The sequence below is a fragment of the Pezoporus flaviventris genome, unplaced genomic scaffold (assembly GCF_033815535.1).
Source record: "Pezoporus flaviventris isolate CSIRO_AGI_PZ_B2104156 unplaced genomic scaffold, CSIRO_AGI_Pfla_v1 ptg000031l, whole genome shotgun sequence".
Classification (NCBI taxonomy): Eukaryota; Metazoa; Chordata; class Aves; order Psittaciformes; family Psittacidae; genus Pezoporus; species Pezoporus flaviventris.
In genome coordinates this window covers 55,736,673-55,750,288 of record NW_026892579.1, presented here as the reverse complement: position 1 = coordinate 55,750,288, position 13,616 = coordinate 55,736,673, and the positions used below count along the sequence as shown (strand labels likewise).

Below are 13,616 nucleotides of genomic sequence, written 5' to 3'. Positions count from 1 at the left end.
GAGGCCACAAAGGTGCTCTGGGGGCTAGAGCACCTCTCAAAAGAAGAAAGGCTGAGAGAGCTGGGCTTATTCAGCCTGGAGAAGAGAAGGCTGAGAATGAAGAAGGGAGACCTTAGAGCAGCTTCCAGTACCCAAACAGGCTAACAAGAAAGGTGGAGAGGGGCTTTTGCAAGGGCATGTAGGGATATTCCAGTATGTAAAGGGTGGTTACAAAGAAGATGGAGACTCCACTTTTTACCACAAGTCACATGGAAGAGACAAGCAGTGATGGGCACAAGTTACTCCTGGAGAGATTCTAGTTGGATGGTAGAAGAAAACTTCTCATGAGAACCGCCAGCCAGCCGTTGGAATAATCTCCCCAGAGAAGTGGTGACTCCCTAACATCGGACACTGTTAAGATTCAGCTAACTGGGTGCTGGGACATCTAGCCTAGATCCTGCTGTGCCTAGAAAGGTTGGACAAGATGATTGCTGAGGTCTCTACCAAACTGGGATTCTACAACTCAATTCAAACCATACTTAGCAGCATAGGACATACTACTTTCCTGGTTGCTCTAAAAGCAGAGTAAGGACAATAAATTTGACCACCCACAAACAGTTATCTTACCAAGGCCTGATAATCAACATATCAGGGTTCTGGGCCTTATAATCAACATATTAGGTTTCTACCATTACAAAAGGAGCTTCTGGTACACATCAGTACCAAACCCAAGAGCCACCACTGTCATGCAGCAGCCAATAGAACTCTGAGGCTGTTAACACTTTGGTGTGAACCAAAGCCATTCAGGACATGAATTCAGATCAGATGTCTGAGAAGCTAGTAACAGCAGAGATGTTTTAAATACACAGCAAGAATCAGACTGAATGCCTTAGCTGTTCTTGGCCAACTATTCTTACTCCTCCAAACAGTGTAACCCAACCACATCAGCAGAAAACCTGACAACCATAGATTAAAAAAAAAAAACAAAACCACAAAAACACACCAAACCAAAACCAAACAGATCTACCAAGCATCCACTTCTGGTGCATTTTTAACATAAAGCATAGGCAATGCGCACATGCAACGCTGAGCCAAAAAGCACAGGATGACCTCATTCAGCACTGGGATATTTGGGCAGTCACACTCGAATTACTACAGCTTTACCTCAGGAGAGCATCCATGAGCTGGCTCTCAGTTGTCTCCATTTAGCACATTTCAACTCCCCTTCTGGAGCAGCTAGTAGAGAAGACAATGGATTCTCTTTGGATGAAGCCAGAGGAGCACTTTCTGGGCTGGAGAGGTGGGCCCATGCAAACCTCACGAGGTTCAACAAGGACAAGTGCAAAGTCCTGCACCTGGGTCAGGCAACCCCTGGTATCTGTATGGGATAGCGGATGAAGTGATGGAGAGCAGCCTTTCCGAGAAGGACTTGGGGGTACTGGTCGAGGAGAGGCTCAATATGACCCAATAGTGTGTGCTAGCAACCCAGAAACCAATTGCATCCTGGGCTGCATCACCAGAACTGTGACCAGGAGGTCACAGGGATTATCCCCCTCTGCTCTGCTGAGAATCCCCTGCAGTCCTCCATCCAACTCTGAGGACTCAGCATAAGAAGGACATGAAGATGTTGAGCAAGTCTAGAGGAGGCCACAAAGATGCTCCAAGGGCTGGAGCACCTCTGCTATGGAGACAGGCTGAGAGAGCTGGGCTTGCTCAGCATGGGAAAGAGAAGGCTCCAGGGAGACCTCAGAGCAGCTTCCAGTGCCTAAAGGGGCTGACAGGGAAGCTGGAGAGGGGCTTTCAACAAGGGCCTGTAGGGACAGGACAAGAGGAGAGATTTAAATGAGATCTTAGGAAGAAGGGCTTCACCATGAGGGTGGCGAGGCCCTGGCACAGGTTGTACAGAGAAGCTGTGGCTGGACCATTCCTGGCAGTGTTCAAGGCCAGGCTGGACCTCAGGGGCTTGGAGCAACTTTCTCTAGTGGAAGGTGTCCCTGCCCACGGCAGGGGGTTGGAACTGGGTGAGCTTTAAGGTTCCTTCCAACCTGATAGTCAATGATTCTGTTCAGAGCACATCCAGTGCGTGACGGGCAGAAGTTCAGCCTTGTGGGTCAAACCGTATCTGCCCTGATGCAAAACCCTGAAGCAAACACAGCACTGATACCAACTCCTGCTTGCCACCAACTTGCCTCCGAATCAGTGATTGTTACTCCATGTTACATTACTAATACAAATGGCACTTGATGCAAAATAAAGCACACTGTGAAGCTTGGGGTTTAAGCACAAAGTATTTTAATTTCCCATCGTTGTATACAAAAAGCTTGCATAATACCCAGAATCAAACTACACTTTAGGAAAATATTACTCCATTTCTTTAGGACACCAGACAATGTGCTGGTTGCTACGCAATGGTTAGGTTCATTTAAACCATCTTCAGCAGATGCTGCAAAAACCATATCCAGGAAACAAAACTGGTTTTTGTTCTCAGACATTCGCACTTGGAAAAGTCTTGCACAAAATTGCCCAAGACATGCTTGCACATCTGCATTGCTCAGCTGATTGCAAAGGAGACCACAACTTTTGCAGAAAGTTCACTTCAATGTTCTTGCAGCTTTAGAGATGAGCTATCTGAAGGAAGTCTGCATTATATCTTTAAATCCTTCCATGCTACAACAAAGTTAGAGAGAAACCAAGCAAAACTGTATCTAAGCTCTGTATAAATTTTAATAATTAGAACCATAGATGCAGTTTAGGTAAGAATAGAAGAAAACATGTTTGAGATCCTTCAGTAGCACCAAGTATTTCTACTGGAACACACAACAAAGTGAACCATTGCCAGGACCTCTGACCTTGCTGTGAGAGGCACTCAGGGGCAGGGCTGCGATGCTCTGCCCCAGCGGGGATTCCCCACCTGGCAACAATGCTCCCTGCTTCCTCTTCCCTGCTGTGCTGCTGAGCTGGGTGCTCCCACATCTGCCACCTTCCTTCTCTGCAGGAGCCAAAATCTTGGGAGCATTTTTTCCCACATGCATTGATGCTGTGGGACAGATGGACTTCAAAACCCTCAAGCCAAGAGCCACCCCCTTGGGTATCATTTAAAAGAAGTTGTAGAAGAACCACACCTTCACACAGCATTGCATTGCCAACCCTGTAGATCAGCTACAAAGCCAGCAAATGACCTTAACTCCAGCCAGAGTAAGCACAACTGCCTATCCAAAGCAGCAGGTGTATGTAGTACCTCATGGGGATTTTGATGTCTTTAAAGAGGTTAAAGTTCTAACTGGAACATGGGTTATGACTTGGAAATTAGTCTGTAAGTGCCAGCCAAATAACTGGATTATTGTGATTGGAAGAAGGACAGATTCTATAGTATGCTGCTTTGCTACAGCAATTAAAGTGGATTACTCTTCCACCTCACCCTTTCCAAATTCTCCATTTCCACATCAGAACCAGTTTTTTAAGCCTCCATTTGTCTCTTACAGATTCCCAAGATGAGCTGAAAGCAACTTTCAGTTCACTAGAAGGTCTAGCATACAGAAGAGAAAAAAAAAAATTCAAAATCAGAGGATACAACCCACACTGGGCTGAAACAGTTTACATTGGCAGAGCAATTGCTGACTTCACAATAAATCCCTTTTTAAAAAGAAATTAAAAATTGCAGGAAAAATACATCCAAGTGCTGTGGTCAATAGCAGATCCGTATGAGTAAAGAACAACGGAAACTGCAGTTCTCTGGCATATGACAATGTTTGTGCCAACTTTTGTGCAGTCTTGTGCAGCCACGAGTCTGTTTCTCTAGAAACCTTGCCAAGGTATTTTCCTGGCTCCAGACACATCGATACGCCACATGGCGGGAGGCTGCCATACAATGGCTTGGTCACCACAGTGGTGGCTACTGACTGCACTGAGCCTGTCACACAGAAGTCTCTGCAAAAGCATTTAACAGGCTGACCTTAGCCACAGCTGCTTGTCATCAGCAGAAACAGGTCTCATACCTGGACATGGACTGAGAACAGGGAAGGAAGCTGCGATAATATTCAGGGGATTAAAAAAGAAACATAATACCACCAATAAACCTAACACACAGCAACAAAGAACCCTTTAAGAAATCGGTAAAAGAAACCTGACCAGCTTCAGCTGTCAGCTCATTTCACAAGCTTTGATTAATCATTTCACCTTCCACAGCGTTCTTTCAGTACCTTGCTGGAAAGTGAAAAGCCAGTTCTCAGATCCACCAGGAAGAGCCTGGTATGCTACAAATTATTCTCCAGACTTTTTCCGATTGAGCCATCAGGCCTCTGAAGTACCAATGAAATGAAGAAATCCATCTCAGACATCACGTGCATTTTGTATCCGGTCAAACTAACTACTGCTGTCAAAAGACATCCGCAAACACACACAATTCAGCTCTGCCAGCCTATATGCTGTGCACTTGAAATAGCTAGTAGGAAAAAAATAACAGCATCACCTACTAGGCCAATCAGTCCCCCAAACTGTTTTACAGAATCCTCTGAATTTCTCCAGCAGTCCTGGAACCTTTGCAGATTTTCAAGTTTGATTATAAGGCTGAGCAAATGCACTCAGGTACTTGCAGAGAAGTGGGCAACTTCTACAATTTCAATCCTTCTGCCCTCTCTTCTGCATACATCTTGAAAGAAAGGAGGGAAAAACAGCATCCCTCAGATTAAGAGAATAATAGAACCATAGAATGGTTTGTGTTGGAAGGGAACTTTAAGGTCATGCAGCTTCAACTACCTGCCACAGGCAGGGATGCCTTCCACTAGACCAGGTTGCTCCAAGCCCCATCCAATCTGGCCTTGAACACTGCCAGGGATGGGGCAGCCACAGCTTCTCTGGGCTACTTGTGCCAGCACCTCACCACCCTCACAGGGAAGAACTTCTGCCTAAGAGCTCATCTCAATCTCCCCTCTGTCAGATTAAAGCCATTCCCCTTTGTCCTGTCCCCAGATGCCCTTGTCAAAAGCCCCTCTCCAGCTTTCTTGTCAGCCCCTTTAGGCACTGGAAGCTGCTCTAAGGTCTCTGTGGAGCCTTCTCTTCTCCAAGCTGAACAAGCCCAGCTCTCTCATCCTGTCTCCATAGCAGAGGTGCTCCAGTCCTCAGAGCATCTCCATGGTCTCCTCTGGAAAAAGGGAAATATAACCCCCATTTTCAAGAAGGGGAAAATGGATGACCCAGGGAATTACAGACCAGTCAGTCTCACCTCTGTGCCTGGCAAAATCTTGGAGCACATTCTCCTGGAAGGCGTGCTAAGGCACATGAAAAACAACAAGGTGCTTGGTGACAGCCAGCATGGCTTCACTAAGGGGAAATCCTGCCTGACCAATTTGGTGGCCTTCTATGATGGGGCTACAGAACTGATGGACAGGGGTAGAGCAGTTGATGTCATCTACCTGCACTTGTGCAAAGCGTTTGACACTGTCCCACATGACATCCTTGTCTCTAAATTGGAGAGACATCAATTTGATGGATGGACCACTCGGTGGATAAAGAACTGGCTGGATGGGCACACATAAAGAGCTGCGGTCAATGACTCAATGTCCAGCTGGAGACCAGTGACAAGTGGTGTCACTCAGGGATCGGTGTTGGGACCGGTCTTGCTCAACATCTTCGTCGCTGACATGGACAGTGGGATTGAGTGCGCCCTCAGCAAGTTTGCCGATGACACCAAGCTGTGTGGTTCAGTTGATACCCTGGAGGGAAGGAATGCCATCCAGAGGGACCTTGACACACTTGTGAGTGGGCTGATGCCAACCTTATGAAGTTTAATCATGAGAAGTACAAGGTTCTATACCTGGGTGGGAGCAATCCCAGGCACAGCTACAGGTTGGGCAGAGAACAGATTCAGAGCAGCCCTGCGGAGAAGGACTTGGGGGTGTTGGTCGATGAGAAAATGAACATGAGCCGGCTTCAGTGTGCACTCAGCCCAGAAAGCCAACCGTATCCTGGGCTGCATCAAAAGGAGCATGACCAGCAGGTCGAAGGAGGTGATCCTGCCCATCTACTCTGCTCTCGTGAGACCTCACCTGGAGTACTGTGTGCAGTTCTGGTGTCCTCAACATAAAAAGGACATGGAACAAATCCAGAGGAGGCCATGAGGATGATCAGGGGACTGGAGCACCTCCCTTATGAAGACAGGCTGAGAAAGTTGGGGCTGCTCAGCCTGGAGAAGAGAAGGCTGTGTGAAGACCTCATAGCAGCCTTCCAGTATCTGAAGGGGGCCTATAGGGATGCTGGAGAGGGACTCTTCATTAGGGACTGTAGTGACAGGACCAGGGGTAATGGGTTAAAACTTAAACAGGGGAAGTTTAGATTGGATATAAGGAAGAAATTCTTTACTGTAAGGGTGGTGAGGCACTGGAATGGGTCGCCCAGGGAAGATGTGAATGCTCCACCCCTGGTGGTGGTCAAGGCCAGGTTGGACAGAGCCTTGGGTGACATGGTTTAGTGTGATGTGTCCCCCCTGCCCATGGCAGGGGGCTGGAACTAGATGATCTTCAGGTCCTTTCCAACCCTAACTATTCTATGATTCTATGAAGATTACTTAAGTATCCCCCAGAAAATTCCACCTTAATAGAACAGAATGGTTTGGATTGGAAAGCACCTTAAAGCTCATCCAGTTCCTGCCACAGGCAGGGATACCTTCTACTAGAAAAGGTTGCTCAATGCCCAGTCCAACCAGGCCTTGAACACTGCCAGCGTTGGAGCATAAATGTAAGACAGACAGCTTTAATAAAGTCAGTTGCAATAACACACCATTTGTTTCCCTAACAAACAAGCCTTCTATTTGACTTCACCTTTTGACCTTACTACATCATCTTCTGTTTGACACAGCAGATGGGACTGGAACACCAGATCAGATCTCATGTTCGGTGCTATCAGTTTCAGAGGCAGCATATCTTTTCATTTTAATTCTTCAGTTGACACAAGGGATGCAAACAAACCCCTACAGCAGGAAAGCAGCAGAGCTCACATCACAAGAGCGACACAGCAACTGTCAGCACCATGACAGGACTTGTCCTTGGACATCCGCATATTCAGAGATGACCACTGCAACATGCTTAAGCTCAATCTGCTTTCCCAAGTGAATTATCTCACTGGATTTCCACCCTCCAGAGCTCAGAAAGTCAATTTGACCCAACAGGAAATCAGCACGCAGGAAAAAACACCGCTGCTGCTGCAGCACCCACTCACAAAGACTGTGGTTTGTGTTCCTAGATGGCCCAGCCAAGGAGCATTTATGGTGACCATCTCCAGCCCACATTCACACAGCCCCTCTGCCTCAGTGGTCAGAGGCTTTACAGTGGAAAACTATTCAGTCAGGTCACACACGGGGAACTTCCCATGAAAAACAAACTCAAACATCTTCAAACTTGGCACATGACAACATACACCTTCCTCCACAAAAACAAAGCACAAAGGCAGCCTGTCTGTGGCTTCTGTCCAGCAGCAGGACTTCTCATCTGGATCTCAACAGGCCACTAATGCACTACAACAGCCCCTTCGCTGCTATACTTCCTCACATCACAGAGGAGGACACCAAGGAGGTGCATGGAGCATTCAGCTGTGCTCAGGTCCCTTTCTGCTTTGGAAAGCTGTATCACAAGGACTTTGTTAGACATCAGCAAGAGAAAGAGCAACAACTCTGAGGTGAGCAGTCAAAAGAAATTATAGAATCACAGAATTCTTTAGGTAGGAAGGGACGTCAAAGCTCATCCAGTTCCACCCCCTCCTGCCACGGGCAGGGACACCTTCCACTAGACCAGGTTGCTTCAAGCCCCGTCCAACCTGGCCTTGAACACTGCCAGGGATGGGGCAGCCACAGCTTCTCTGGGCAACCTGGGCCAGCGCCTCACCACCCTCACAGGGAACAACTTCTTCCAAGTGTCTAATCTCCAGGCCCCAGGTTCTAAGACTCAAGCAAGACCTTAAAGCAGCCTTCCACTGCCAAAAGGAGCTGACAAGAAAGCTGGAGAGGGGCTTTTGGGAAAGGCCTGTAGAGACAAGACAAGGGGGAATGGATTTAAACTGACAGAGGGGAGACTGAGATGAGCCATTAGGAAGAAGCTGTTCCCTGTGAGGGTAGGGAGACCCTGGCCAGGCTGCCCAGAGAAGCTGTGGCTGCCCCATCCCTGGCAGTGTTCAAGGCCAGGCTGGACAGAGCTTGGAGCAACCTGGTCTAGTGGAAGGTGTCCCTGCCCATGGCAAGGGGGTGGAATTGGATGAACTTTAATGGTCCCTTCCAAACCAAGCCATTCCATGATATGTAGTGTATTTATCTTAAAATTGTGTACTATTACCTTAAACTTGTACTATATAGCATTAGTTTCTTACACTTTAATGTAGCTTTTTACTTTAACTGCAGGGACACCCAGCCGTTGTCCCAGGAAAAGTCACAAGTTAACAGTCATCTGCAGCTGCAAATTTACTGAATGAGCCAGGAAATAAGAAAAAGGTTGTTTATCAACAGTAACTTCCTCCCTGAGCAGGCTGCCCGCATGGGGCACCCTTTCCTTACTTCACACTGCAATTCTGCTCCAAAAAATAGTCTCCTACATCTAAGGGCCAGCATAACTTGAGTTGCACTGAATCCACTTAATCCATATACTTACCAAGGTCCTGCTATCAAAGAGAAAGGCCATGCTTCTGTTGCTTACCATCCTGTCTCCAGCTAACAGTGAACTGCTACAACAGATTAAGTTAATTCAAGTAGATGGTGCTCTCCCCTCCCCATGTTCCCATCACCTCCCTTGTGCTGGAGGACCCCTAACCTCAAATACCTGGTTAGGATAAGGCTAAACTGGCACAAAGGCAGAACAGCACCATCCTAGCAACGATGGGTTTGGGCTGGTTTAGCTCCCTGAATTATATACACTAACCAGCGCCGAGATGATAGCACAAGCAAAGGCAGAGTGGGGACAAAACTGCCACAGAAACACAAGCTGTGATAACCTCACACTGCTGCTCAGGGACCACCAAAGGGTGGTTTGTCAGGACACACTGCCATTCAAACCCGCAGCCCCAAGCTCCTTCCCCTGCAGCTCCATGCTGACCTGCAACTGTCAGGGCTCACTCCATCCTGCAGTGAGCCAGGTTAGAGCTCAGTGAGCAAACTAAGTCTGCAGAAAGAACATAGATATGCAACACTACACTGAAGATCTTCCTCAAACTTGGGGAAAGTTTTATGCTACCTTTCAGGAGCAGAAAGTTAAGTCACCAGAGAGCTGCCATGTTTCTTAATGCGGTTTTATAATATACCCTACAAACTTGAACCACTGGCAGCTGAGAAGCCAATACGAGCACACAAGCTAGGGCAAGAATCAGAAAACATTATTTCAAACCAAAAATGCAGAGTAACTTTTTGAAGATTAGAGTTGGAGTTTGACCAGAATATTTTAACATTCCCGCTGAATACACAAACAGAAACATTTGCCAAAACAGGTTTTGGCAAGCATTTACTTATCCTCTCCTAGTTTGAGCAGTCTCTGTCATCAGCCTGGCTATGCAACCCAGGGAAGTGTATAACCTTCAGTTTTGATAGTTTTCAGTGCAGCTTTTCTAAATAGGTGTTTTAGCCTTTAAGTGGATTCTGGAACAGATCAGTGGATGAACAGCAGTACACATAGCCTGGAAAAGATCTGGTCCCACAATACACCCTTGGCTGGGGTTCTTCCACTCTTTCTTTCAGAATAAATTGTTAAAAATTATACACATTAACACATACAGAGAAGTACGAACATATTCACCAGTAGTTTATATTCTTAGAATAGCTAATCACATTGTATCACCTGAAACAACACCAGCTATTTTGATGCCTTTCAAACTGTAAAAAAAAAGGTCCAAATAAATTGCTATTTATTAAAATAGTGCTTGCAAGTCTCAGCCGCAGATGTCTATTTACATTTACTTTCTAGCCACTTTTCAAGTCCTGTTTTAACAGACACCTCTCTCAGAATGGTTATAATAGAACCTGAACTTCTCCCCCCGCCCCATTAGGCAGCTTTGAATCCACGCTGTAAATACAGATCTTGCAGAAGCCTACGCTGTATTTTCACAACGCTTTTGCTCAGCTCCTGCAGGTTGCACTTGTTTAGTTTCCTCTCTCATACTTCTCCCACTACTCAACTTCCCTTTTCTTTTATCCACTCCATAACATGCCTGTCCCGCACAGAAACTATGGTAAATCCATCTTGAAAGCAGCACAGTAACAACGACTGTCAGGCTGGGAAACTGTAAGATAAAAGTTACAGATTTCGGCTTTGCAACTCGCTACCTAACCAGAGGCAATTAGCTCCTACTGCAACAAGTTGTACTGCATGAAAAACACTGACACACCGGGAAGGCTTAAAAAAGCCCAATGTGCATGACAGTGTTATTTACATCCTCATTAATCCCCGCGTTTTGCAAATGTGAAAAGGCAATGCCTCCCCACCACCACCCTGGAGTTTGCCATACAAATTTGTACCTAAAAGTATTAAGCAACCAGAGAGCAGGTCAAAATCAAAACCTGCCCATGCAAGTGCGTGGCGCTGGAAGGAAGCCGCAGCAAGATCAGGGAATGCCGACAGCCGGCACCGCACAGACCCTCGCCCCAAGCCGGCAGCCCGCAGCGCACATATCCCGCGGCCCCGCAGGCAGCCACGGCCAAGACGGCCCTGACCTCCCCGAGCTGGGCCGGACGCGACGGGAGCAGCCGTCCCCCGCCAGGAGGGAGCCTGCACCATAGCCCAGAGCGTCCGGGAGGCCCCTGACCCGCCCCAGTGTCCTCCGGCCCCCCCGCAGCCGCAGGCCCCACGTACCGTCCGGGCGGCCTCTGCCCAGGTCCTGCCCTTCTTCCTGCGGCCCTTCTCCCTCATGTCGGACGCGACAGGGCGCAGCTGACTCCGAGGTACCCGGGGTACTCCGTCCGTGGGGGAGGCCGGGGGTCAGGCGGAGGCACACGGAGCGGCCCTAGGTACGAACAACCCCCACCACAACAACCCCGACACCCCCCGCCACCTCTGCTGCCATATTGGGCTTCTACTGTAAAGGGCCCCGATCATGTGACCCTGCCCGCGTGACTCCACCTACTGTACGGACCGCCGGGCGGAGAGACCCGCCCGCCCCGCTCAGATTCGCGCATGCGCACTACCCGCCCCTCCGTGCGTGCCAAAGGGCGCGGCCGGCCCCGCTGCGGCCGCGCCCCTCCCGGCCGCGAGCGCGGCGCCTTGGGCTGTCATGGCGGCGGCGGAGCTCGGCCGCTCGTCCTCGCCTTTACCCTGGGCGGTTGCGAGCTCGGCCCCGGTTGATCTCCACCGCTGCTAGGAACGGCCTCCGGCTCCCCGTTCCCCCCCGCCATCAGCGGTTACCGAGCGTGCCTCCTCTACACGTGCACCACACAGCCAGCCATCCCCTGGTTCCAGCCGTGCCCCTCACGGGGACACCGGCACCTGCAGTGAGAGCTGCTAGCTCCATCCGCTGGCTGGCGCCAAGCTGCCTCCACTCACTGGTGTTGAGCCAGCACCCACGGTGTCGCAATTCTCCATTGGCACCTCACCCTGGAACCATCCATTCACGTGGCCGCTAGCCTGTGCTGCGGATCCTTTTGCTCCCTCCTGCAGCCCAGATAACCACCTTCTCCCTCACCGACACTATTACCTGCTCCCACCCCATCCATGTGCTGCCATGGCAGCTGTCCTGGCGGTTGGCTGTTCTGCAATACGGCGCCATACATTCCCAATCCCCTTTGTAGCGCACCATCCCGCCATCCCACCTCATCCTCTGGAGCTGCAACCCATCTTCTCTCAACCAGGGACACCCAGGTGAGCCTCCCACCCAGACCTATCATTCTGTTTCCATCTTCTCTTCTGTTGAAGGAGGGATATCACTGACTGGGTAGAAAAAAACTAATTATCATGCTGTTTGAAAGCCTGTTACCTACCTGCAAAGGGTGTACGTCTGTGCAGCATCACTCAAATGGATTCTCTTCCCCTATTATGGTTTCGTAGAAAAATGAGCCGCTTCTCACAGTGTGCAGCATTTTATGTTCCTGTTTCTATGGGAAGAGAATGTGGAAAATTGTAGTATGTGTCTGTGTGTTGAACACCGTGCCAGGGAAAAAAGAAAGTTAAGGCCCGTGCTTCTACACCTCAATTCTCCCAGCACCCTCACTGGGTTGCAAGGTTGTGTACAATGACTAGACAATGAAGCCAAAGCAGATTAACAGGCATAAACATGTGGCATAAATGGTCATACAGGAGAATGCTGGACTGAGCATCAAGGGAAAGGAAGAAGTTCTTACTCTGAACTGGTCTTTGGAGAAAAAACACTCTTTGGTCCCTTCCAACTCGAATCATTCTAGGATTCTATGAATTTGTGGTGAAGTTGCACAACCAGCTCATACTCAACCATCTGACCTTTTCCTCTGGGCTTTTCTTGTTCCCAGGTACCTGGTGAGATGCCTTCATCATCTCTTAGTATTGTTAACCATAACTGAGCTTGCCAGCGAAATAAAGGGGATGGTACTAGTGTGCACTCTGCTGACTGGCCATACTTCACTCCAGCTTCTTCTATAGCAGCTTCTAGAACTTAAAAAAGAAAAATTGCACATTTTGGATAATGTAAACACCAACCATTCACCCAATCAGCTAAGGAAATATTTTTGGTGTAAAATAATCATGTCTCAATTGACTCATCTTAAGGATTGAGCCATCATGTTCTTTCACTTAGGATTTACATTAGACTGGAGTTCTGAAGCTTGAGTTGCCATCTGAAGGTCATTTAATTTTCACATTAGATGTAAGACAAGCTGGAAGATATGAATCACTGGCTTTTTCATTCACCAGTGACATGGTCACAGAAGCAAGCAGCCCTGTCTGATGGCAACTGACTGCAGGAAAGGCCAGAGTAGGAACATAAACATCTTCTGCAAAATTTTACATGAAATATGAAGTTTTAGAGAGGATGGGTTTGGGACGGAGGGACAGGAGGGACACTTACCTCAGATATGTAAATAGAAAATCTATTTTAATTCTGTGATTTGATGATCCTGTGAGTTTCTCTAGTTTCAAATCAGGACCATAAAGTTCACAGGATCTTCCTTTTGTCCTAATCAGTTCCTGTGATGGAACAAATCTGCATTTTTCAAATACCAGTCCAGACACCATTAGGCATCAAAATTCCTTTCAAAAGCTATTCTTTCTGCTCATAAGTCACAAAAGCCAGATTCCCACAGCTGTTGTGTACCACATTCCCCACACTGTTCCTTTCAAAGTATAAAATCAAGGATCAGTTTGTATACTGCCTTGTTTACATCCCACACACACTAGCACCTAATGATACATAAGGGACAAAGCAAAGCAGGAAGGGGTTTAACATGCTCCTTCAGCCTCATATCCAAGTTGGGAATGTATCTCCAGGAAGAGATGCCACTGAGGAGCTCAAGCAGCCACAGTCTTTGTTGCACTCTGGAGCTTGGAAGCTCATCTTCCAAAGTAAAAATAAACATGGATGACTCACCAAGGAATATATTTTATTATTACTACTTCATCTACCGTACCACAGCTTCCTTGTTCAGAGGAGCATATAAAGCACAGAAAGCCAAGGCACATCAAGCTGGTTTTAGAAGTAAAGCTGTTATG

The 13,616-nt window shown here is 47.9% G+C and overlaps 1 protein-coding gene across 3 annotated transcripts in view; it reads right to left on the bottom strand.

Annotated features, from left to right (window-relative positions):
* Window positions 1-11,055, bottom strand: part of ASXL2 (ASXL transcriptional regulator 2) — a 102,143-nt gene extending 91,088 nt beyond the window's left edge. The window contains exon 1 of one of the 3 annotated variants that reach the window (XM_061461195.1): window positions 10,797-11,055. In XM_061461195.1, coding sequence (XP_061317179.1) covers window positions 10,797-10,853 — 57 coding nt within the window. In that variant the 5' untranslated portion in view covers window positions 10,854-11,055. Of the gene's footprint in view, window positions 1-7,389; window positions 7,642-10,796 lie in introns of those variants that run through there. The other 2 variants (XM_061461196.1, XM_061461197.1) reach the window with 2 other exon arrangements.
* Between the last annotated feature and the right edge of the window lie 2,561 nt (window positions 11,056-13,616).